Raw genomic sequence first — 27158 nt, 5'->3', positions numbered from 1 at the left:
ACTAGTGTAGAAAAGTTCAACATCAACAACATAATAATATCCTGAGTAAAGTAGAAGAATTAACATGCATATGGGGTCTCTGAGCCCAAAGAGCTATTTGCTATAACGAAAAAAAACTGATTGTAGCTACATAGAACCTGTTATATGTGATAGTTCAGTATTGAGGAAAGCAAAATTATTAGTACCAGAACTCAGCCTGAGATGGTCTGTATACAGGCTACAGTATGATATCTGCATTACATCAACTTTAAAATTATTATGTAGCTGTTTAAGCTTGCTATAATTATATTTAAGAACTTCAAAAGGGCTGATGTCACCTCTGTAGATCCTTCCTTGTAGATTGTTGCACCAAAGCTATTACTTAGTGATGCCAAAACTGGCACCTGCTGTAACTAAGAATTCTAAATATCAAGGCATATCCTGAACCTTTGAAACACCCCCACACATACACAAAGGTAATCAGATGGACTACCAACGGCCTATTGTACACCCACAAATACACAAGATTATGATTACAAAAAATGAAAGTCTATATATGGCCATGCCAAACTAATTGTGTGTATCTATTGAAAGTCAATACTACATTGTACACGATGTAATTAGTTACTGAATACTGAACTAATAAATGTTTCAAATAAATACTGTTAGTTTTCTGTTACTCTGAGCTGCAACTGATATTAATGATTTTCCCTTGCTGGTTAGATCATTATGTGACACATCAAGTTCAATTAGTGTGTAATTATACTTCAAACATTGTGCGAGTGGTATTACTCCATCATCAGATATGCTGTTGTGGGAAACATTTAGCTTTTGCATCTTTACATTTTTGTACAAAACATACGACAAAATTAGTGACCCGGTATTGCCAATGTTCTTACTAGACAAGTCACATAATGGATGTGCAGTGTTGACAGTAACTTGGTCCATATTCCATGATATTACGAGTTCTTGTAGTGTTCTGTTTTTTTTATAAGACTCACTGATGACTACTGCTCCATCATCAGGAATATTACAATGGGAAATAACAAGTTTCTGAAGAGTTGTGTTAAGGCGAATAAGTCTAGCAATCCCCTTAGCTCCATCAATAGCAATACTATTGTAAGACAATATTAGTTCTTGCAAATTCTCATTGCTCTGAAGACAACTGCTGATGGCTACTATCCCGTCATCCTGTATCTTACTGCGGGAAATTTTTAATTTCTTTAGTGTTGAATTTACCTGAAGAACATTAGAAAGCAATTCGGCTCCCTTGCTGGTAATACTATTACCCGAAATATCCAGATCTTTTAGTGTAGTGTTACATTTGAGACATTCACTGATGGCAAACACCCCATCACTAGTAATGGAATTATTTGAAACGCTTAGTTTGAACAATGTTGTATTATTGTACAATCCAAATGCTATCAGTGACAATACATCATCATTAACGTTCTTGTTAGACATGTTAGATATAGGTCGATAGTACTCATCACCGAGTATGTTGACTGCTACACAGTTTCCATTGGTTATAGAATATTTCATCGTGTTGAAACAATACTTTGTGTTGACTAAAACATATTTCGTGTCCTTTGTCCATCCGCTACTAATTTTCTTCCATGAAAAATTTACTTCATCTAAGGTAGTGTTGTTGACTAAAACTTCTTTAATTGACTTGACTCCAATTCTTCCAACTCTACACAATGTTAGTGATTCAAGTGTTCTATTTCCTTCTAGACTATATGTTAACTCCTTAACATGTTCTTCCATTCCATCATCTCCACAAAGTGTTAAACTATTAACACAACAATGTCTAATGATAGCACAATACACACCCCATGGGGATGCATGATTTCCACTGAGGTCAACATATTCCAGTGTTGAGATGTTCTCTTTGTTCTGAATGATATGTTCCAGTAAAATATTCATACCAATTTCTTTAAGATTACAATTTCCTAACTCTAAAATTCTCCACCTTTGCTGGGCAGAGGCAGAAATAAAGAAAATCATATGATGAGGAAGCAATGTTAAACCACTGAAATCAATACTCCCACCACTGAACATTGAAATAATTGGTTTTGGCACTATATCACTCTTTGCCTCCCTGTAACACTGGTATAAGAGTAAACGTTTCAGTTTGTCAGTTTGAATGTCATTGGAGAGTGATATTTCACCTAGATGATGAACACTGTGCACATGCTGAGGAACAGATAGAAAAGAAATTAAAGTGTTTGAGTGTAGTCCAGTGATACCTACATACATCATCCACATATGGTTATACTGGCTGTCCCAAAATGTCATATTGTTCATCAGATGTAACTGTTCCTCATCGGGAAGAGTAGACATGTGGAGGGCAGCAAGGTATTCTTGCATCGTGAAGTGAAGAAAGTTAAAGGACATTGTTCTGCCAGCACCTTTCTGTGTATAATGCTGTACGGCTTGTAATAAACCAAAACCATTAGTGGCACCTGGAATGTACTCAACCTCACGACACACCTTTCTGATTTCATTATATGAAAACACTAATTGATTCCTCCCTAATGCTTTAAAGGCTAGCTCAGCCAGTTTTAGCACAAATCTATATATAACTTCAGGTAACTCTGTCAGTTTCTTTACCATATGTTTATCAGATGCGGCAGTACTCAATAAGTAGCGATACAATGTGTGAATAATGAAAAACTCGTTCATTTCAGTTAATGTTTCAGGTAATTTACCTATCTTGAAAAGGAATACAAGCATTGACAAATAAAGTGGAATAAAACAAAAACCATTGATAATTGGATGATGTTTTAAATACTCGTGTATTTGTATTTCAGCAGGCAAACCATTGAGCGAGTGTGAAATATATTCGTCACGTTGTTCTTTAGCAAACCCAAGAATTTCAATTCTTCTGTCAACTAGATGATGTAAGAACAATGTAGCTGTTGGTCGTGAAGTGACAACTAGTGTGAAATGTCGCAATAATTTTCCAGTAATAATATCAGTGATGAACGAGTTATGCTGTAGGGAAGCAGGGTATTCATCAAAGCCATCAAACACAAACACTATTTTTTCTCCCCTAGCATCCATAAAATACATTTCTAGATCAGAAGTTACTCTTTCAAACATAAAAAGTTGCAGTAAATCCGTAAATGATGTCACTTCATGCACTCTTGGATCTCTTAGAGGAACCAAAAAAACAAATTCACATCCTTGTAATAGCGTACCAGTAGCCCAGGAATATGCAATTTCTTTAGCTAGTACAGTCTTCCCAATTCCTGGAGTCCCTTCTATTAGAATACGTTTCGGTGGCCTACTGGTGCTGGAAGTAATTACTGTTTGGTCAGTAGGATTTGCTGCAAATATTAGGTTGATGTCTTTAGTGACCCTGGAATGTGATGATAGATAGTCAGTTTCTCGGAATTGCTTTGATATCTCAATGAACTCTCGTTGTGTTCGTCTGTTACGATAATGTATTAGTGCAACACTAACAACTGATGTAGGCTGATTTGGTGGCCATTCTTCTGCTGGGGATTTCTGTTTAGCTTTATAGTCAGCACGTAGATCATGAAGTAATCTATTCAATGTTGAAAGTACTGTAGGAAATAAAACACATACAGCAGTCTTATCATACTCTACTCTTTACAATATCACATAACCTTGGATAGGTGAATTGTTAGGAGGTAAATGCTGGTATATTACAACAAAGATTCATAGACACTCAGTTCTATGAATCACAACAGTGGGTTCATAATAGGGATCACCCATGTTTTTTTTCTTCAAAAATCTCAATAGAATACACACTAAAAACCACCCAACAACCCTCTGGTGGTTCTTTGCAATGAGTATAGGTTAACTGGTAAGTAAGTATATTTTAGACAAACCAGAAATTTTTATTGTTATATTGTATAGCAATGTTTACGAGGAAAATCCTGGAATTAAAAAAAAAGGTAACAAGGCAGACCATTTTGCATGTCCATGATTGATTTTTCAAACGAAAACAGCCCAAACCGACTTGTCAAAACACCATTTTGTACGCACAGCTATAGCTTAGAGTTGAATTTGCTAGTGCATGCTGCTTGTTGTTAACACATTTAAATTCAGTATGGGCCAAGAAGCTTAATCTATGCTTAACCCTTAAAGCCGCATAGGCTGTTATATAATTTTTTAAAGCACGTAAAATGCACAAATATTATAAGTAATGAATGCTTAAAGAATGGCTTCTAAAAAGCCAGCACAGATGAGCTTGTCTAATGATATTAAGGGTGCTAGCATGTTTTTGAAGCCGCACAAATGCTGTTCTTTTTACCTTTGATACAGGCAAAAAGGAAGCTACAGGACTCTAAGCTACTGCTTCGAAGATTGACCTAACTTTCTACTATACAGAGACCAAAGTATAAGATTGTACCTTGTTTCATTCACGCACTATAGTTTCTCAAAGTTAACCCATACATTTTTCTTATTCTGAGATACTGGCGGCTTGCACAGGCGTCAAATTTGCTGTGAAGATTCTTCAATAAACTTGTGGAAACTTAGCGCATGGATTTGCCTTTGCACTTCTTCTTTCTTAAGTTATAAAACAAAGAGTGAGTGCCTGCGAGCGAACTTTGACTTCCGGGCCTTGTAACTTCGTGCTGGATCACAACAATTATAATTCCATGCGCTAAAAGTTTACAAATTTATCACTGATGATCCACCAAAGTTTGGTAGAGAACCGACTATCGTGTATTCCAGAATATCACCTTTTGCAATGCAGTGTAGAACTTGCGCATGACAACCAGTTATTACAACAAAATCCAATAAACCACAAATGCCAACTTTATCAAATAACAAGTTAAAAATGAAGTTCTGAACGAAAGAAAAGCTCTTGTCCTATTACACAATGTTGTAGATCGGTATGCAGTGGCAGATACGAAGGATTCAGGAGAAACTGTGTGACACCAGCTAAGAAAAATATCAAGATTATGTAGTACGCTTATAGTACAAGGTGGTGATATAACTTGTGTAGTAACGGGAAATAGAAGGTATTCCTCAGACTTAGTTCAAGAAGGTGTGAATTAGGAGCTAGTTAGCATCTCAGAAAACTAATATTCATTTTCATTGTACTGGAACAATGAAACTGTATGCAGTTTTAAACAGTGTACATTCATTACACTATTTAGAACTGTTGTTTTACTGTGCTATATCTATACTCTATTACCTACTGGTATTAGCCTACTTGAAGAGTGAGCTGGTGCATGCTACTGTGCAAAACTGGGTGTACAGGTATAATGCTTTTGGTTAGCACACAATAGATACAGGTAAACATGTTGTTGAAATGGTAGTTAGCCAAAGCAATAACTTCTCAAGTAGGTATAAGTCTCATACTCTAGACCCATTCCTCTGGGGTTGTGCTAAATGTCTGGAAATAGATATGATTATTACAGGCATCATAATTTTATAACTAAATTCTACAACAGTGTGAATTAGTAGATATGATAAGTTTTAACAATCTGAACAGTCACCATAATAATAATTATGGTATCCAGCAGTAGCTATGTAGTGTCAGTAACAGGAGTCAGTGTCAGTAACATCCTCATCTGGACTTAAAATAATCAGATACCACTTTTGATACATCTAGCAGTTTGACCAGTACCCACAGAATCTTCCACTTCCGATTGAGAATCACTCTAAACTGTAAACATCTGACACCAACAATCGATGTTTCTCATTTCTCAATAGTGTATCAACGTCAGTGTCTGATCATTGTAATCATCATCATCATATGTGGGATATTCCAGAAGATCATCATCTTCATCTATCAGATTAAGAACATCATAAATCCCTTCATGACGGAAACCATGTACTATTGTGGATTGTCCTCCAAGTGCTCATACAATTACACAATCCACTTGCCACTCACAGACTTCATGTGACAGTTAACAAATCTACTGGTTCATCATCATCTTCAATGAATAGTTCAGTCAATTCGTCAGAGTACCATTCCGAAAATTTTGACCTTAGGAAAGATTTTACTACCTGATACCCAGCTACGTTGATTCTCTTTTTACCTTTCTTGTCTAATGTCCACAAAGGTGTTGGAACAAAATTTATGCCTGTCTGATCCCAGTTAAAAAAGAGTTCAGATGGTATGTCATTTAGTGCAGCTGTATCTAGCGCTTCTGCAGGTGTGAATGTTTTTCCTTATCAAGCTCATGAGCTGGGTGATTGTACATAGTAGACACTCTCCTCTTGGTGAAGTTGGCCCATGAGGCGGTCAGTGTTGCAGACCCACCAGTTTCAGCTAGCCTATAGTTCGGTCCATCGCTAACCCTTAGCAGCAACAACTACCAGGTATGTATCAACTGGACAGCCACACTCCCTCAGTTTTAAGACATAAGTCTTCTACAGCGATATCAAGTTTCCTACCCAGCACTAACTTTCTACCTCTCTTCTTAGGGTGTAGCTTGGTAACAGTAAGGTCTTCTTCTCTCTTTGTGTTCATCTACATACGCTTTCTTAAAACTACGCACTGTACTTTCATTGATTATAATTCCAGTTTTTCTTTTGTAGTATTTAGCTGCTGCCGTCGGCCCAAAAATGTATCCAAGTTTACCGATTTGGGTGTGTTCTCTGGGAGAATAAACAGTGTATTTTATTCCTTTCCTTTCTGGGAGATGGCATTTTCCACCGCTGCATTGGCTGATGCTATCGCTGAAGAAGGCATTACTTTTGCCAAAGGTCCTTTAGGATGGGATAGCTGTTCTTTTTTTCATTTTAAATATTCTAACAAAGACATCTCTCTCAGTGAGTTCAACAAGTGAACGCGTGTATTTTATCACATGATAATCACTATAAATAGATGTACACAATAGTGGCGGCATTTTTATTGTAGTGATTATTTTTTTTTTGGCGAATTCGTACTTGATGCAAAAAATAATTCCTTGCGACAAAACCAGCTATACGGTAGTACAACCATTGATTATAAACAATCCTTAATTAACCCATTGCCAGCTGAATTCCTGGCGACTACTAGCCGAATCGCCGAATTGCATCATATTACCCTTGTAAACCATACACAGAACTACTTAGTAACCATACATCTAAATCCTCGCTATGAAATAAGGAACTCAATTGTGTTGTTTACATAATACTAACCACAATGAAGTTATTACTACGCAAAGTCTAAACATTGGTAAAAACCAGTCCAAACAAACAATCGAATCTCAACTAACTATCTACAAAGGTGCCTTACACTCCAAAGAACTATTCTATACAGTTTACTTACAGTGTGATCCATTCCACAGCTGGTTTCTTCGTGATTTGTCCCATTTTTGCTGTTGTGCATGCATATCTGCACTCGTGACCACCATGACATGTCTGGAATAAAGCAGCCGACTGTTGACTTTACCTGTCTCCATTGATGTATAACATTTTCTTTGTTATCAACAACTTGTTGTCAACTCAATGAACGATTTAATTTGCCTATTATGAAAGATTACACTTTACGCTATTACATAACAAACGCGCACTAGTCCGGGAAGGACCCGGTTATCCCAGAAACGGGACCCCTATGGGCGTGTCCACTTTAGCACTAGCGCATCTCACTATTACACGCACTAAACAGTTTATAGCGAAACTAGATTTTACTTACTGCGTGATTTAAAATGCCATGCCGCCATATGGTAGCCGTTAATGGGTTAACCCATAAGCCTGTAGCAACTGGCCAGAAGCCATCAGCAGACATCATGCAGCCATGCTACAAGTGACAATAGACTATTAATTGCAAACACCTTTTCATACCATATGTTAGCAACATCTGTTCATAGTCTCATGTTAAGCCTTATGAAGTGAAGCCATAATATTACCACAAGAATTTACTTTATTAGGTCACGTGATTACACTTAACATGGCTACACTGCATGTTAAAGCCGTGGCTTTCAGTGTTGTAAGAAGAAATTCGTTGTTGTTTAATCAAGAGTACATAATAAAAAATAGAGAGTGTCCAACTCTTACCAAACACACTGATCAGTAAACTTTACTTGTTTTATTTTAACACTTATAGTCAAGTGAAAGGCTTGTTGATTGGTGTCAATGGGACTGCACATTAGTGACTTCTACTGAGATATACTGTATCTCTTGAGTTGTGCCCTTCATGTTGTAGATCAAAGCATTTAACATGTTGGATGAATATACAGCTTGTTGCATCATCACTTGACTCAGTGTGTTTTGGGAGTCTATTCCAGTAGGACACTCTCTCTATTCTTTACTATTTTGTACTCTTGGTTTAATGTGTAGTAGTAAAGAAGACATTCACAAAAGTAAGTAGAGTAGTATAGAAACTTAGTTTAAGGTGATTCGTATCCTTTGTGTGAAATTTTGGTGGCAAGGGTAATTTGTGGTAATGGTATCTCAAATAGTGAGAACAGATTTCTGCATCAGTTTTCTCTAGTATACTAGTGAGGTAGACCTCTGTATTTGTACTAGCTTGTGTAATATATGTATGCGTAGTGACCAGTAGTGTAAAGAAACGGCTTCTATTGCTGTAGTGAGTAATATTTGTAATGTTTTCACAACTTTGCGATGCCACAAAAATCATAATGGTTAATAACTCTTGTGTGCTGAAAGCTACCTAGTCTTCTCTCTTACTGGGCACTAGCTAGTAGCTTATACAAGTGTACAATGTTGTGATACAGATCTGTAGGTGCTCCCTCTGTTGAAATTTGACGTCGAGTGGTTATTTCGAAGGCACATTTTACCCGTGGTGTAAGCCGGCAAGTAAAGATCCCACTTCTCTGAACTTGTAGCTAGGAGTAGAGGGTACATTACTTATTCAATTGCAATATGACTTGTGTGTGTAACCTGTAAGGTCTGTGTGCTAGAACTAAATTTAGGAAAGTTTGTGTATTTTTGGAATTTTAATGGCTTCCAGTATACCATCACCTTAACGACGTCAGGAGCTCATAAGTGACCCAACGCGCTTAAGCTCCTGATCACGTTAAACTGCTAATCACCTGGACTTCTGGTTGGAAGTGTGTATTTTCATAACTCCACTGCGAGCTCATCTAATCTATGTACAAGAACTCAACACCAGGCAATACATTGATTCTTACACTATTCCTATGCTAATTTTCATGGCAGTAGCTTGTTGAGAGTTAAAAAATTATGAGGTCAATTGTAGCAGTATGTAAAATTTCTTTCGGCATCACTTTACGTGAAACTCTTGGTGTATTAAAGGCAAACTCTACCACAAATCTACTCTCCAATAGCATGTACAGGGCGCAGTGAGCACCATTTAGCGCTGTTCCAAGTAGAAAAAATGCAAACAGATTTCAAAACTTTCAAAAGGAGCCAAAAGCCGCTATAACACAGGCAGTACAAAAAATCTTCTTTCTCGACATGCTGCCTTGCAGCCCCAGCTAACATCAGTAGCTAGTACTGCATGCAAGTAACCATGCAGTACAACTTCATCGTCGTGCTTTGTGCCACGGAAGTTGATGCTATTGTTCACAGAGCTGTTCACTGGGAGGTGCTTTTTAAAGACATGAGCCTTATTCCATCCTGCAAGTGTACATTGAGCTATGCTCTTAGCACAGGACAACACAAGGATAGGGATATGTTTATAGCCTGGAATGGTCATTGTCTATTGATGTCCTGAGAGCTAAACTTTTCAACGTTGTTTCTTGATGAAGATAACCTTTGCAGTTTTCGTGTTGTATGTCCCTGTTGCAGATTTAGTCTGTTGCCAGTTGATCTCATGTACTCCTGATCACTGTTAGCCAATTTGCCATTTAATGGCAAGTAAGGCTGCATAAAGCTCACGTCTAATTGAAGATAGTAGACGAAGTGTGGAAGTGGCGTTGTGATAATGTGGTTGCTTGTTATTTAGCTTTCCCCTAGTAGCCCAATGAATAAACTGTTCATGTATGGTTCAAGTTACCTTGCCGTAAGCATTGAATCATTTTGTTTCCTTTCACGTCTGTGTAGCCAGTATTCTTGTCGGCCATTTTGTAAATCATGTGATATCTGTATATCAACTAACATCGCCATCAAGTGATGAGTAAGATGATGCCCAGAGAAAGTTTATACAATGAAGTATGGTGGCCAAGTTATGGTCTTTTCTGTATCAATATGCGAAGGAAGTGTATTTGTACATGTATGTTGTTGATGCAGCAAAACTATTAATAGATAAAGAAAATAGATTAACAGTGTTGCCTCATGGTGATTCTGATAGGGTTGATTCCAGGTGCTTGTTGTTTCCTAATCCCGGTCATTCCATTACACTAGTTCTCACACTCATACCAATAACAAAAATATTCCACTCCTACTGTGATACATCTATAACTTATCTCACCTGTCAAGCTCAAAAGTAATGCCATATTACTTGGATAATCATGAATTTGCTTTTCAACTTCTATGCCTACATGACTATAAAGTTTCAAGCCAATAACGTGGCCAATGAACAACCTAGCACTATGTTCCAACCATTTCTCAACTTGTAGAACAATTCTACACTTTCCTTTTTACTGCTAACAACATGGTAAGTAGTGAAAATGCACAATTGTGGATTCCATCAAGCCTGAATCGTGAAAATTTGAAGCATACTATTGTAGAGTAACGCTTACCTGATGCCTATACCAAATTTTGATAGTCTGTGGTGCATAATTTTGAAAGTTATTTAGCAAGAAAGGAGACCATGTAGCTAGTCAGGGCATTCTCCAAATGACAGTAATCACATGATGGCAACTATTGTGGCGCCAACGAATTAACCAGAGTTGGAACAAACTAATAGTTTTTCAGCGTGAATAATATTAGTACAACAGTAGCTCGGCAGTCTGACAGAGCCTGTTCTGCTAGTCTACGAGACACCTCACTGTTATCTATGGATGTTTTTGTTCATGCATTACAACAAACATGCTGTCCAATTAACTTTATACAGCTGGTTCATCGCCACCTTAAGAACACCAGGATTGTCTTGTGAAAGGGCATTATAACAAGAGTGTCATGATAACAATAATTTTCAATAGCAAAACAAATATTGTGGCATACAGCTGCTTTTGAACAGTCTGCCAAACAAACGAAATGGAAAATTCATGTATGATTTTATTGTATGAATGTATTGCTGTGCATCATGCAATGCACAAAAGCACCATTAAAATAATTCAATTACACTGATATTGCAAGATACTAACACACAAATCCTTATTAACCCACAAATAGGATGTGCAATATATATGTATATATGTGACTGAATTTGACAAAACAAGGCTTCGACGCACAAAGCTTTGTTAGGAGATATGGCGATTTTAAGGAATCATTGTGTAATAACTTCCCAGTGCCTACAGCTGTGCAAACAAAACTTGCACCAATTGTTCATCTGTTCACTAGCTATCACTGAGTGGGTGTATACATTTCTGATACCCAAAATTTGCCTGTTTCGAGCAGCTTTTTTCAAGCGGGTAATAATATCACAGGTGGTAGTAATAGGGTGGGAGGGTGGGGGTGGACGGTGGTCTTAATATACGGGTACAAAACGAAGTAAGAAGACGATTGGAATCCAGAGGCCAAGTTTGGGCTCTCCATGGCCCTCCATGGCCCTCAAATTACTCTAAATTGACTGAGAACACTATTGGCGAGCTCTCTGTGAAGTCCCAGCTCACTACACACCATTATCACAAAGCCATGGCCATTTAATGGTGCCAATCTCACACTCGTGGCTTTGACAGGGTCGGAAGAAAGCTGCTACAGAAACCAGACTTGCCAGTGCTGAAGGAAGTACAGTGTGAAATATGATAGTGTATTAGACCAGCAATCCATTTCTGGTAAAATCGTAAGTTTGATTTTGTGTGTGTGGAAGCCTTGTTATATGAAATCCGGTCACATATATCGATATAGTGATATATCAATACACAATTTACTATCATGATTCAATATTAAAAATTTCATATCGTGATAGTTGTACTTGTCAGATTACATAGCATAATTTTTAACATTTTAATGCAAAATAGCTGATTAAAATAATTTTAACCCTTAAACCTGCATAATCCAGAAAACCGGATTTGATAAAAAACGAATTGAAAACGCACAATACTTTTGCCAATTTACATAGGCAGTTACAAACAAGCATATCTCCTCAAGTGTTCATCTGTTCGCTTTGAAAAACAGATTTTAGTAAGCTATCTGCCAGTATATAAACTTTCAACATACAAACAAGGAACTCACCCACTACGACATGCTGAATCATTTTGCGTCCTTCCACATTCGTATCATCATTGTGCTCGTCCGACAGTGACGTTATCACGTGATACCTATATATCAACCGAATCACCATCACGTGAGGAGTAACATGACACCAAGTAAATCGATACGACGAAGTACGGCTGAGTTATGGCCTTTTGTACATCATTATGTGAAGAAGGAAGATGGAGGGATAGTTCTTCAACTCTTTCAAAGTGAAGCGAGTATCTCTGGGCTGGATGGACACAACGGAGTATGGGACTAGTCAAACCAAAATTTAATGGTGAGTAAGATGGTGTTTGTCATTTTTAGATAGCTTTAACAGTGTTTGTGTTACAGAGTTTAGTTTTACAAGGCATGCATGAGATCCAGTTTACTGGATTATGCGTTTTCAGTGTTTGCATTATACAAAACAGCTGCGGGTTTAAGGGTTAAACAGTTGTGCAGCTACAAAACTGCAAGTGCACATGTAAAGTCAAGAAGTATTTTGTGGTTATGTATAAAACTGTTTATACATACTAATTCTGTATATACTTATTTATTTATAAAAATAAACAATTTTTACCTAATACAATAATTTATCATAATATATATCGTATCATGATATCTTTTTCAAGTTAATGTTTTCTTGGTGATTCACACTCCTACCCACAAATCCTTATTAGGTCATGTATGAAGTGTGTTAGAGAATGGCAGTAAGCTGGAGGGACTCTTTGGTTGATGGTAGTGATTCTAACAATTCCCAACTGACAACATCTTTGTCTTCGTAGAACTGTTGCTGACTGGACCATCACAAGTGCTGCCGTATCACTTTGAACTGGTGTACAAGAGTGTCAAAGCATTCATGCTTCGAGCAAATTAAGGAAGCAGTTGTTGGTCCTTTCCAATCTTTATGCTGTTGATGCACAGCCCTTACCAACTTTGAGCGAACAGCTGCATCACTAGGAAATCTGCGCGTAAGCTGTAGCCCATACCTCCTTCAGTGTGACAACCAGCAACTACACAATGTCTTGGCATAGCATCTTCGCTTTTATGAGGATCTCATATTATCAAACAGTAAAGTGAACCTGACTAGAAACTGGATTTTGATAGTTACAACTATGCGTTTTATGTATTACGCATACTAGAACTCTTCTAGTGATGTTTTATGATGTCGATTTCGTCATCAAAATTACCTAACTTTATGGGTGAATATCTTGTAATGTCAGCATAATTGAATTATTAAAATGGTGTTCTTGTGCATTGCTTGATACAGACAATACATTCATACAATAAAATCATACATGAATTTTCCATTTCAGTTGACCTCTAAATGAGTATTTTCTGTGACGTAATTATGTCCAATGTAAATGTAGTTATGGATGCATAATAGCGTAGACAATTTGTAATTATGCACCAAAAAGCTACTACACTTTACTTTGACATGTACTGTAGGTAGCTATGTGGGAAATTCTGACTTTGGCACTAAATTAATTGTAATAACATGCCAATGTAAAGATTTTATCACATTACCATGTTGAAATAACTATACATCTTGTTTGGATAACTTCTTATTGTTTATATCTCTAACACACAAGTGACTACTTTGACTAACCTTTCCTGTCTGATTGGTTGCAACTCTGGACAATACCAGTGTCCTCCACTGTACAATATAGAAAATACGAGTAAGATTAAACATACAAAAAAACCCCACCATGTTTACACATTCCTCGGAATTGTTCTTCTGTTATCTATAGAAACAAAGTAGTGAACTACCAAAGATTCAGCCTTGTATGTTGAATAGTCTGTTATAGCAACAGACAGTTGGAACAGTAGCAAATTTGATTTGCATAGAACCCTATATATGACATTTAAGCTTTAAAAAGCTATGACAACTGGACTTGGCTCATTACTAGGAACAAGGTGTAGTGGTTCCCTTATATCCCCTTATGCACACAAAGAAGAAGGCCAAAATGGACAACGATAAACTTTATTTCTACCGCATTGTAAACTAGCACTTGTAAATCACATTACTGAAACAAAACAATCGTTACTCTCCATGAACAGGTGAATGATGGTAGCAGGTTTATTTATTTGATTACTATGTTCTGAAGTGATTAAAACATGCACAAAATTTTATGTAACGCACATATTTTATTTCAATACGTTATTGCAATAAAGTTGAACGTTGCCAACATGGTGGGTTTCTCTTACGTCACATACATGCATGATCAACAATATGACAATCACATTACAATCACATGTAAGCTACACTTCATGAAACTGCGAGTTGGCTAAGGAGATGCGTTACTTCTAAATACCAGCAGATACTACCCCTTACTAAAAAGGGAATAAATCAACCAACTATTTATTATTTTGTTTGTGTGTTGTATTAATATACCATATATAGTACTTTGTGTGGGAAAATCAAAGTGTTGCCACTTACTGCATTTTCCATACAGTGCCAATCAGCTACATAATTGTACTGAACAAGTCATCATGCACATAGTTGAGCAAATACAGTAGTACAATTGTGTAGAACAGTTATGTGGATATCAATGGTATGGCTAACGTGCACACCAAAGCTGACCTTTGGGCAAATTGTAAATTCATAGTTTAATGGTGTTCAATAGTACTCAAAAACCTTTGTAACCATGGATACACTGGTGAATTTCCTTGAAGATGGAGATATTTATGGCCTTTCAGACCATTTGGAGTACAAGAAGTAACCTCTACAATTTCCCACCATTTTAGAAAGACATTTTTTCATGAGTGCTGCTGGATTTCAAGTCCTCACACAAAGGAGTGAGGAGGTGGTGGGGTGGGCAACACCTAGCGTACAAAATGGACGGGCAAGCTCCAGACCAAGTTACATTCCCTTGGAAACTCCAGACGGACTACAACAGTAGAGAAGTTTCACAATTTTGAAACTTCACCAGATACTCCAAGCAAATAACATAGTCTTAAGTCACTCCAGTGTTTTCCAGGCCTATAAAGCAATGAACACTACCTATAGAAGTCCATTTTCAGAAAGCAGACCTGGCAAGATCTTTAGTGTGAAAATTTTTAACCAGATAGAGAGAGTAGCTGTGTTTTTAAATCTTGCCCAAAGGTAGGTTTTCTAAAATCAAGTCACAAATATGCATTCCTTAATGGTACATGCCTATCACTTGCAGTTTTGGCAATGCTTAGCTTTATGTACATAGGGCAGTAGGCAAATCATGTATGTGCCACCAGAAAACTGACACCTTTCTGATAGATGCAAAAAGAAACTTAAAGGACAGCAAATCTCCAGCAGCAGGTGCATAGCTAGAATGTCTGGGCACAAGGTTTAACTGTCCCCATGCAAACTCATTTGCAAGAAACGCTAGCCCATCTCAGTGGAGTTTTGATTGAAAAACTGTTTTAAAATGCATAAATCTACCTATACTGTGGTATGCCATAAGGCACGTCTCAGGACAAACTGATGTCACACAGTCAAAAAAATTAAGCCCAATAGCCTTGACTGTTCTTGAGTTACACAGGCAGGCAAGTAGTTGGTCAGTAGAAAATTCCATAGAATTTTTTTTTTTTTTAAATTCGTAACAATCTATTGGAAGAATTTAGGGTCTAACTGAAAGTACTTTTGAACTTGGTTATACTTAACCAATACTGCCAAGGCACCAGGATGATATTATGAAGCTGGTTTTTAGGTGATATTTTTGGCCAGAAAAACCCAAACCTCCATGATCCCTAATATTCAATATGGTACAGTATGATTATTTAGTATTCGGTACTGTTGCCAGTAGTTTCATCAAATTATTGACTTGATCGCTCAAATATTAAAAATGTGATCATAAGATGCTGGGCATTATATGGAAGTCTATAAATAGACAGAAGAATCTTTGTAAAATCATTAATACATGACATTATTTATAGCAACTGTTCACCCTACTGTGCATTTCCATTATGGTATCTTGAGCACAGTAAGGATATAACACTTCTTATTGTTTTACTGTGATTTAATATCGTGCACTACTCCAGCTTGTTTCAGTGCTTTTTATCGATGTGTTATGGTCCCTACTCTAGTTGAAAATTCCAAATTTTTCTGTGTACTTGTTTGTTAACTTTTCTTGTAAATAAATTATTATGAGTGGTGAACCCACGCATACCGCATCTGAAATGGCACTGTGAGCCCCAATTATTAAGTGAAGTATCCATTACGCTTCATTGTCAGCTATGTTCAACCCGTTACACAGCATTTCGAATCAAGAACTATTCGAAAAGCACTTTTGCAATCCATGCATACCAAAAGAAAGAAATGGTGCTGCACGCCCCAGTTATATCAATTATCGTCTGTAAAGTGAAGTAGTCATTACGCTTCATTGTCAGCTATTTTTAACCCGTTACACAGTAGTACGAATCAAGAACTGTTTGAAAAGTACCTCTGCTATCGAAATAGCCACTATGCCAAATATGGACAATTTCTGTTACGAAGGGAAGCCATCACGTGCTATCGCCAAATCGACAGTTGTCACTGTCAACAAAGATGAATGGGACACAAAGGAGGACACTGGTAAGTCCATGAAGAATGCATTGTACGTACTGCGGTATGCCAAAAGGCACCTCTTGGGCTGAAGTGAAGTTGAATAGTGAAAAAATCAAGCCCATAGCCTTAGCCATTATTGAGTTACGCTTGTCTGGAGGCATCAGTCAGTCAGTCAGTCAGTCAGTCAGTAGAAAATTCCATTAAATAAAGTATTTTTAAAATTCAGTAGCAACTTCTTGAAAGCGTTTCGGGTTGATCTGAAAGCTTGTTTGGGCTTAGTTTTACCTAACCAATACTGCCTCATCGTCGTCAGGGAAACTTGAAGCTGGTTTCTAGGTGATGTTATTTCGTGGACCACACCTATTCCTTTGTGTTCCCTACTATACACTACTATCATAGTGTATGATAACATATATACAACCCTCACCTCATAAGAACTCTGTAATCATGATGACAGACAACACTCAGCTGATCTTCAGGGTAATCTTTAAATGGAATGCTCTCTAAACTAACCACTCTAGGACAACCCAAACTTAGTTAAACTACTTTCTAATATAGTTTATTACACAACGCTACAAAAACTATAAGTTCTTTCTGCTACACTTGCTTGCACCAGCTGCCTGTCACAACACCAGTAACTGCCAGGCATGGGGCAAAGTACATCGAAAAGTATTAAAGTAAAGTACAAGTTCTTTTGAGATTTACTTAAGTATAAGTACAAGTACTCAAGAAGGTGTACTTAAGTGCATTTAAGTACGAGTACCAATGTACTTCACCCCAAGCCTGGTAACTGCCTGAATTTATTAAAGTTGTGCTGTATAAAGTGATTGGAGCCAAAAAAACAGCACTTAAGTATTGAAGTGATGTTAAACTTGTTTGACACTGGATGACTAACACAGGTTAGCTAAAGTAATTAGGTTTCTGTGGGGTGGGTGTTTGTCACTAGTAATTTTGGGCAGTACTCGTGTGTGACAGCTGGTATAAGAAGGTGTAGAAGCTAGAAAGAACTTATAGTTCTATAGTGATTGTGTAACAAACTGAAAGTTATTTAGCTATGCTAGGTTGCCCTAGAGTGGTTAGTTTAGGGAACATTTTATTTAAAGATCGCCCTGAGGACCGACCGAGTGTTGTCTGTCATCGTGATTGCAGAGTTCCTATGAGGTGAGGGTTGTATGAATGTTATAGAGTGTATATGTGTAACGGCCCGAGAGCGTGGGTGTACATATCAGGCAAATCACGAGGGCACGTGATACAACTGATATGTACCATGCCAATGCAGGCTAAGAGCTTGCGGGCGACTGATCACCCAAACCAATACGAGGCCAACCACCAAATTCATTATATAGACCAACTTGTGAAATTTGATTATGGGACAGCAACAACTAACATTGTGACTATGTTTGTTAACATAAACGGGCAAATCCTATGGATATCATGGAAACACTCAATTTAGCAATTTTACGAGTGTTTCAAAGTTGCTACATCACTTAAACACTGTTTACACAGTTATCTAAACATCCAGAGGGGTAAGCTTCACTGTAGAGTGGTTGCCTCGTGATATACGAAAAGTGGGCGTGGTACATAATCAAACACGCGGACAAACGCTTGTAAATTACCCATGACACTAGTTCTCACCTTGAACTTTTGTTTGTCAACTCATAGGGCGGTGAGGGAGTCGAATCGCCTCCGTCTGAATGCTGTAGGATGGAAAATCGGCCTCATGGTTTTCATCACGTGAGCAATAATAAACTCCTACAATCGAATGCTGCTAGGATTCTTATAAAAACAAACTAACGTTACCTCACCAGATATCAAGACCATGGTTTATTTTAGTTAAACCATGGTCTTGATATCTGGTGAGGTAACGTTAGTTTGTTTTTATAAGAATCCTAGCAGCATTCGATTGTAGGAGTTTATTATTGCTCACGTGATGAAAACCATGAGGCCGATTTTCCATCCTACAGCATTCAGACGGAGGCGATTCGACTCCCTCACCGCCCTATGAGTTGCCATGGTTTAACTTAAATAAACCATGGCAAGCCAGGGTTTATGAGATATGTACCCTGAAATTTTCCTTTGAAGTTAGGTGGTTTCATGGTACATAAATAGTAGTAAAACTGCTTAGGATGTAATTTTTACTTATTCCATTCCACCTTTTCTAGCCTCCCTATCAATGCCAACTACGTAGAAAAGCTCAAAGAACCTACACATGTACATAAACTTACAACCGAGACACATAAACGTATAAATTCTTACTATACACATCATCAACTGGATCAAGACCAAGTTTCTGTCTTCTCACATTAGTAAAGGCAACCTCCAGTGCTTTCCATGTAGCAGTAGGAGTTACAGGTGACTTTAACCACTCATACAGCATCTTCCGTAAACAAGCATTGTTCTGTTTTAGGCCACTGCTCTGTTGGGGGCCAGTGCCTTTCAAATCATCAAGCACATCAAGTTCTAATCCCAACTCTATGCCAATGTCAAACCAGTCAGCAGCATATTCCAACGGAACATATTTTCTGATGCCTCTCTTAGTTGGAGTATCATCCTCTACAGGTCACACATGATACTGGTAATTGATAACAACACACAATACAAGTCACTTACTATTTTGAATCTGATCAATCACTACTGCACCCAGCACTAGCGTTACATCTGTCACAACAGATAACCTAAATCACTACACATACACCACCTGTGTACTACTAATACACCAGTGCAGTGTTAACACACTGTATATTGTTAATTGTCCACATAGTTAACAGTGTTGGGCAAGTTACTTTTTAAAAGTAACTAGTTACATTATTACATATTACTTGCAACTGAACTATTTAGTTACAGTTACATATTACCCATAAAATAAAGTAACTATAATAATATTACATATTATATTACTTTGTGTCCACAGCCTTAAACTGTCACATGTGAAACTACCACCTTATCATGTGACATGATTGCGTTGTTGGACAATGTGCAAATCTTGGTTATAAGTAAGAAGCTTGTGAATAAGCTTCATTCAGTAGGCTTCATTACTTCGTTGTGGCTAGGCGTTACTCAGTGAATTACTAACGAGATTAGTAACTTTGTTACTTGTAGTAATAATATTACGTAATATTAGATTCGTTACAGTAACTATATTACTTAAGTAACGCGTTACATTTATAAGTAAAGTAACTTGGGTTATATTACCTGCGTTTATAGCGTATTTCGTTATATTACTTAGGTACCACAAAAAGAATATTACGTAACGCGTTACATAAGTAACGCGTTATTCCAAACACTGATAGTTAATACACCACATGACACGTGATTGGACCCTTTACAGCTCATTGTAATTGACTGTATGTGCAAAAATTTGAGTACTATAAGTGTATGTACGTTTTGTCATCTACACTATAATCAATTTACTAAAACTGGACTCAGTGTCAAATAAATATCCACAAAGATCAAGTTAGAGGTTGAGAAATTCTGCAGAGTATTCCATACCAAAATTACGACCATTTATCAAGACTCACAGTAGCAATGTATGTATGTACGTATGTATTAACTCAATATTATAGACAACCACTTTTATATCCATACTAGCAGTGGTACCATACAAACATAAGGAAATATTAGATTGGAGTAGAAATCATAGAATAAAAGTAGTAAAACAAGACAGGTTGCCTACACCTGCAGATATGCTATTGGACAATTACTTTATGTATAACCAATAGCTAGTACATGTCTGAACCAGGTCCTTAATTGTGCTGCAGTACAGTGGAACCAATATCAGCATTCTCAGTTAACCAAAATACAGAAATGACTGCTATATTAGAGTAGTGACTGTTCTATTAGGGTAGTTGATAGTACTGATATCATACACAGTTTCAGAGATACTGACTTATGCTGGTCCCAAGGGGTTCAGATAACTGCGGTTCCACTGTACTACATAAATAACAGTACCTGCATTGTAGTGTTGTCCATGTAACAGTAAGGTTGTGCCTTTGCACACATTTTAATTTCCTAAAGCAAGACTTGACACCCTTTAACTGGACCCTGGTACGTACTCAACACAATGGTATGTATGTACTGTACATTCCATATTGGTCATGTCACATTCTACTAGAGCACATCCCTGATTAAATATTACACTGTGATATTACTTGGAGGTTACTGCCCCTCATGATCAGCAAAACAAAAAAAAGTGTCACTGTCATTTACCATACGTATATAGTATCAAGTAAATATAACAGTGCAAAGTTAGGAATAATACTATCACTAACTTGGCATGAGAGTGGACTCCAGTGAAGGAGTAATTCCAGTGCTCTCTTGACTATAATAACTACCTCTTGCCATTTGTTGTGAGCTCTGTTGTTGATGGGGTTGCTTAACGTTAACAGGTGATAAAGATGGTGGCATCGGTCCCTGTAATGTCACTACAGAATATATAGATGAGTATAAAGCAAGTGTCAACAGAAACACTCATTAAATGATACCAAGAGTATATAATAGAAACCAAGAGTGTCAAACGGTGTATTAGCCCTTGATTAATGATTGCATAAAGTAACATGGATATTTCAATAATTGTTTGTTTACGTGAAATGGTAATTTGAAATGCGTACGTGGCAACGGGTCTTTGTTCGCCAGTTTTCCGTGTTATTCAACAAAGTATTCAACAGTTATTGTACAAGGAAAGTGTAGTAAGGACCCAAGGTAATCCCAGCTCACTAAAACAACGGTTGGCCAAACAAGCGCGTTGCCACACCTTCAGGGATCCGCTTGGCAGTGCCAGAACTTTAACATTAGCTAATTCCCTTTAATGCTATCATGTTTTTGCTTGGTTTAGTGGCTGAATTGGACTAAACACAGCAACCCTTAATGGCAATGAAAACGAACAACTACTGAAATATCCGTGTTACTTTACGGAATGATTAATCACGGAGTAATGCACCGTTCGATACTCTTGGTTTCTATTATATACTCTTGATGATACTAAGCAAGTACTTACAATGTACAAAGTACACACATCTGTAATATATGATCAAGCAGATATGCACACACGTATGTGCACACATGCACACAGCACACACACTACATACACCACACCACACCACACCACACCACACCACACACATAGATACACACAACACACCAAGACGTTCAGTCAATTCTTTTGCCAAAGCAAGTTTCCTAACAGAAATAAGCACATCAATAATATTCTGCCAAGTAGCATCACGATACTGCAGCCATTCTGAAAACATCTCAAGACAACACTCCTCAATCAACTGAAACTTCCTTCTAATTGCGTTCCCAATAGTCTGGCCCTCGTCACCCATTAACAGCACACAGATCATCTCCCATTTGTCTGCTGCCATAGGTACTACCCAGTTTACTAGATCAGCTAGTTCAGGCTTTGTTTGTAAGATGGCCGAGATAGAAGGGGAATGACTTGCCACTACAAGAAAACACAATAATATATCATAACAGATCACACATTGTCTTACTTATATGCACACCCTTCATCAAAAGCAATATATGTCACACAGTGTACATGCAAGTTTGGTTTCAGTGTGAGAGAAATAACCAAGGTCAGGTCATCCAGGTCATGTATTCTCTAATTTATCGATCACCTGGTTCTGATCCAGATTGTGACTTTGATCAAGTGCAGTATGTAGTCTTGTTTGACAGTGATGATGGAAGTATATATGCTCAGAAATTTATTACTATTTTTTAGTGATCACTTATTGGGGGAAATGTTACCATGACATAAAAATGCTACAAGTCATCCGGTTGCAGCCACGCCTACTTTCCGAATATAAGAGTACCTGCTTTTCTGAGTTACTAAATCTACCACACATTCATCTTTAGTTCTTGACAACAACTGTGTAAGCGAAAATATTGGCAGTTCAAAATTGGCACTTTGGGACAAAACAACACTTTTAATTTGGCAAATCCTTAAAGCAGTGCACGCATACTTCACAAGGTTATGTAGAAGGCTCTGTGGTGTGTCGGTATTAGTAATATTAAAGTGTTAATAAGGTTTTAAGTATCGTAGACTCCCCTTCCTGGCGGGCACTTCTGTAGCAAATTTGGATCCAATCGGATAAGAGATTACAGAACTACATATGTGTGAAAATCACGTTTTCTTTCTTCCTGTCAATACACCCAAGGTGTTGCGTGCCGGCTTCTTGGGATGCATAACACACCACTGTGTGTCTTGATGTTAATACTGGGACTTTTTTTATTGTGTACTAAGATAAAGTGACCAGTCTGTTAGGTTTTATTGTGGTTAATTGTTTAGTAAGATAAAGTGACCAGTCTGTTAGGTTTTATTGTGGTTAATTGTTTAGTAAGATAAAGTGACCAGTCTGTTAGGTTTTATTGTGGTTAATTGTTTAGTAAGATAAAGTGACCAGTCTGTTAGGTTTTATTGTGGTTAATTGTTTAGTAAGATAAAGTGACCAGTCTGTTAGGTTTTATTGTGGTTAATTGTTTAAGGTGATTGGACACTAATTTGTTAGTGCCAGAAAACCCAATCAGGGCTTATCTGTATTCTACAATAAATTGACCAGGCTAATTTTACACTAGGATAATGACTGCTGGGAGTCAATTACATGTAGCATGCAAGTTGTTGGGGTAGGTATAAGAGAGTGGCAGCTTGGAGTCTGCTAATACACTGGTTGGTAGCCATGCAGGACCAGTATAGCAAGCTGCTGTTCTGAATGGCACTGATAAGTAGACACAACTTGATTCACAGATGAGTTGGTATCACACGTATGCAGTGTGCAAAATAACTCTTCAGACATGTCCTGTCGTACTGTCAGGGCATTGCAAAACTTGAGTGGACATCAAGCAATTTGACCGGACATTTTAACTTTTATTGTTTCTCCTTTCCTGTGTTTCTACCACTTGTATGTTTGTTTCAAACATTGGGGCCACCAATGTACTGTAGAGCTGATTACTTATCAACCACTCACTGATAGTACAGCATTTTAAAGGGTAGCTACTGGCCACATGAAAGGGCTTCTATGCAATCAATTGGGCCTTTGTAGGAAAGGAGTCATAAGGACTTCAGTCAAGGCTTGCCTTGGAATGATATAGCTATATGGTCAAACTTTGCTTATGCTGGCAGCTGCCATGGCTTAGAATATATAGTGGCTCTATCCCTAATATAAATAGATGCACTGATGTCTTGTTCATTCTAGCTTAAAAACTGGTTATACAGGTGATCATGAATACCACAAGTAAAAGCTACTAATTGTAATCAGGTTATAAATACATTTTACTACAGCAGTTCAGGTGAATGATACAAGTAGGCTGGCACAACATAGTAAACTGTTAACCTCAGAGTACATCTTGAGCATACCCTTGTGGTCAGTACAAACCAAAAAAAACAAATAACTTAAGGGTGGCGGCTATTTGAAGCCATACAACATGCAATTTTTGTATTGTTGCTTATACTCACATAATGTATAAAATGAATCCATATGCTACTTACGTTGGAAGTGCTTCTCTTTCTCTTCAACACAAACCAAACAGAATTCTTCTAGCCTATACCATTTTATAACTATGCGTAGTTCTTTATGAAGCGCTTAAATCGAAACTAGTTCTCCATTTTTCACAGTAGCGCACTGGAAACCACGTTGAACAAACTTCAGCTTATAACTCACAACTCTATGTTTAGTATTAGTACACAGCGTACATAGAACTTAAGTTAGTACTAAAGGTGTGCTACACCATTCAAAACCTCATGTTCTCGGTGCCGTAACTCATGAAGCCATAACGCTACGAACAAAATCTAAACATAGACCTCTGGAGAATTTATCAGCGAATCTCCCTACAAAATTTGAAGCCTTCACGGCTATCACTCAAAAACTAGTTTTATTTTTAGTAAACATGTGCAAAGATTGCGTGCGCCCAACATTATTGATACAACAACCACACAAATTCCTATTGACCGCAATCACCAATTTTTCAAAATAACATGTCATAAACGCTGTTCTAAACACAAAAAGCTCTGTTTTCTCTTCTTCACACACAGGAACAGCTTCTTGCTCCGCCTGGAGTCTCCAAGTCGCTCTTGGATAGGTTACGCTAGGCACGCCATCATCAGCACAGCTTGTAACGCCTTGTGATTCCAGCTGGTAACATTGTCCCCTACATAAGCAGCTTACAATTACAATACTAACTACCAGAATACCCTGTCACTCGAGAAAACAAGGCACGAACGCATGTTGCCTACAAGTGAAAAGTGCGTTCACACTTGTTTCCTTAAATAACACTTACTTTTAGATTAATTCATGTTAGTGTAACTGTTGATCCATCAGACAATCATTTGCTAACACTTCAGTGACGATTCTGAAGCGAAAAAACATGCTAGTGTTCTCTGGCGCAAAACATGTCCGCTTAACATGGATATATATATATTACTACAAGTATGGGTATGTGTAGTAATGCCAATTATGATGCAATAGCCGCATGTGGTTTCTGGGCTGGCACTTAAATGGCTTCAAATATCAGCGAGCACCCTTAATTCCATGTCAATACCATCATGTCTGGCCTCCCTCCTAGCCCAATGCTAACACTATAAACTTTGAAAGGACATTATTTCCAGACAAATTCAATGATGGCCTGACACCTAGTGTAATTGACCGGAAATTGTCCGGACGTTATTTTGCACACTGCACGTATGTAGCTTGTACTCAGTTTTTTTTTCTTTTTGTAGATGTGACTGCGACCACTTTTCAGATCCTGAGTTTTACCTTTGCGATATAAAGCTACTTCAACAACTAAGAAATATGCTGGTGTCTGTAGACATTGGAGAGAATGGGCTTCAAAAAATAAGTTACCAATTTTCCCTGTTGACGGGGGGCATGTACTTGCAGAACTGGCAGAAATCAAGTGCTTGAAATCAGCAGTGGAAGCGCTCATATGCTGGCATGGGTGCAACTAACAGCAGGAGTTTCATCCCCTACAGATTCTCCTTTAGTCCGTGCAACCCTATGGGGCTTTAAGAGAGAGTTGGCTAAGCCGGTGATGAAGAAGTCACCATTCACAGCACAGAAGATGGAAGCCATACCACAAGATGCTAAAAAGACATAAGGTTTGGTGCAGCTTGTCTCCTGTCCTTTGTAAATTTCATCAGATTTGATGAGCTAGCCAATGTCAATGTTTGTGACATGGTTGGGGGCAAGCTCTTAACCTTGAGAATCCCACAAAGCAAGACAGAAAAGTTGAGACAGGGCAACAAGGTGCTAATAGCAAGGTCCGGTTTAGATACTTACCTTGTGGCCATACTGTAGGTATATGTGGAGGGATTCGAGGGAAGACATCCGTTCTAACAGCAGCAAGTAGTGTCAAAGTGGTAAAGCTTCGACTACTGGGGTGGGTTGTCCTTGTCCCAAACCAGAGTAGAATAGTTTCTCTACAGAAGAGTATAGCCTCAACAGCCTGACAGTAGGAGAGCCACAACAGCAATAAGGCAGGAGTGCCAGATAGACTATTCAAGAAGCTTGTGTTGTGGAAGTCCGAAAATGCAAAAGATGACTATATTACGGACTCCTTGGAACGGTGGCTATCGGTGACAAGGAATCTATGAATTTAACTGTATCTTACAACTGTACAAGTTGAATTGTGTTGGCTGTATAGATAGATGTATATGCTGGCAGGGGATTTGGTATGTGGGTAATCTATATGGTATGGTATTCATGATTTATGCGTATTGTACCTTGTCCAATCCACCATCTTTGACATCTAGAGTATGCTAATTGGCCGTAAATATGAGTAGCCTGATTCCACCTTCACAGCTACAGTCCTACGTATGTATAAGGAATAGTGTGATATGGGTTGGGGCAAAGGTTCAAGAAGTATCTTCTCAACTGTTTTATAGTGTGTCCATTGTGTTTTCTCAATCAACTTGTGTAGAGAAAGCCTTGAGGCTGTGCTTCATTTTCGTTCGCGTAAGTATGGGTAACGTCCCCTTTTCAACTCAAAGGATTCGCTACCTCTGGTAGCCTCAAGAGGTAACCTCAGGACTTCCAACGTTGTTTCAAAGATATTAAACGTCTATAAAACAGAAAGGGAAGATAGTTCACGAAGTATATGAAGAGTCGCCATACCCGTATTTCAGACCTCCAAGAAGAAACCACCGCAGAGCAAAGTTTATGTGTGTGGTAAGCTTAATTTAGTTTTCTATTCTTACATCCTGGCTGCTTTTTATCATGTAATGATTTTGCTCACGTGGGTGCGTACGGTCAAACATAGATAGGTACACCCACACACACACTTTTACGAATACAATTTCAGTAAGCCAGGCACGCATCTGGTTTAACAAAGTGTAATGGCCACCACCTCACTATTTCAGTAATTGATAGTTGGGGTATGTATTGACATAGCTGGGACGTGCGGCACCATTTCAGATGCGGTATGCGTGGGTTCACCAGGCATAATAATTATTTACAAAAAAAAGTTAACAAACAAGTATACAAAAAAATGG

General features: G+C 37.9%; 1 protein-coding gene across 4 annotated transcripts; it reads right to left on the bottom strand.

Annotated features, from left to right (window-relative positions):
* Positions 1-459: 459 nt before the first annotated feature.
* Positions 460-26479, bottom strand: LOC136252000 (protein NLRC3-like). Of its 4 annotated transcripts, none has more exons than XM_066044343.1 (6): positions 26391-26479; positions 20947-21099; positions 19289-19336; positions 18935-19231; positions 13766-13813; positions 460-3551 (listed from the first exon to the last, which is right to left on the bottom strand). In XM_066044343.1, exons 2-6 carry the CDS (start codon positions 21080-21082, stop codon positions 631-633), a joined length of 3450 nt encoding a protein of 1149 aa, XP_065900415.1. In that variant the 5' UTR covers positions 21083-21099; positions 26391-26479; the 3' UTR covers positions 460-630. The 4 variants fall into 4 exon arrangements, with proteins under 4 accessions (XP_065900415.1, XP_065900402.1, XP_065900409.1 ...); XM_066044330.1 differs by lacking the exon at positions 26391-26479 and adding an exon at positions 21816-22116; XM_066044337.1 differs by lacking the exon at positions 26391-26479 and adding an exon at positions 21816-22116 and having other exon boundaries at positions 21010-21099.
* Between the last annotated feature and the right edge of the window lie 679 nt (positions 26480-27158).

Source organism: Dysidea avara, chromosome 1, assembly GCF_963678975.1.
Source record: "Dysidea avara chromosome 1, odDysAvar1.4, whole genome shotgun sequence".
NCBI classification, from domain to species: domain Eukaryota; kingdom Metazoa; phylum Porifera; class Demospongiae; order Dictyoceratida; family Dysideidae; genus Dysidea; species Dysidea avara.
Note: the sequence above shows the minus strand (reverse complement) of the source record. Positions and strands in the feature narration are given on the sequence as shown.

Coding starts and splice junctions, on each gene's coding strand:
- LOC136252000 (XM_066044330.1), bottom strand. CDS start 22,038: ATGGCAGCAGACAAATGGGAGATGATCTGTGTGCTGTTAATGGGTGAC. Junction 19,232..19,288: donor GATTGATCAGATTCAAAATA/GTAAGTGACTTG, acceptor TGTGACCTGTAG/AGGATGATACTCCAACTAAG. Junction 3,552..13,765: donor CAACCAATCAGACAGGAAAG/GTTAGTCAAAGT, acceptor TATTTCCTACAG/TACTTTCAACATTGAATAGA.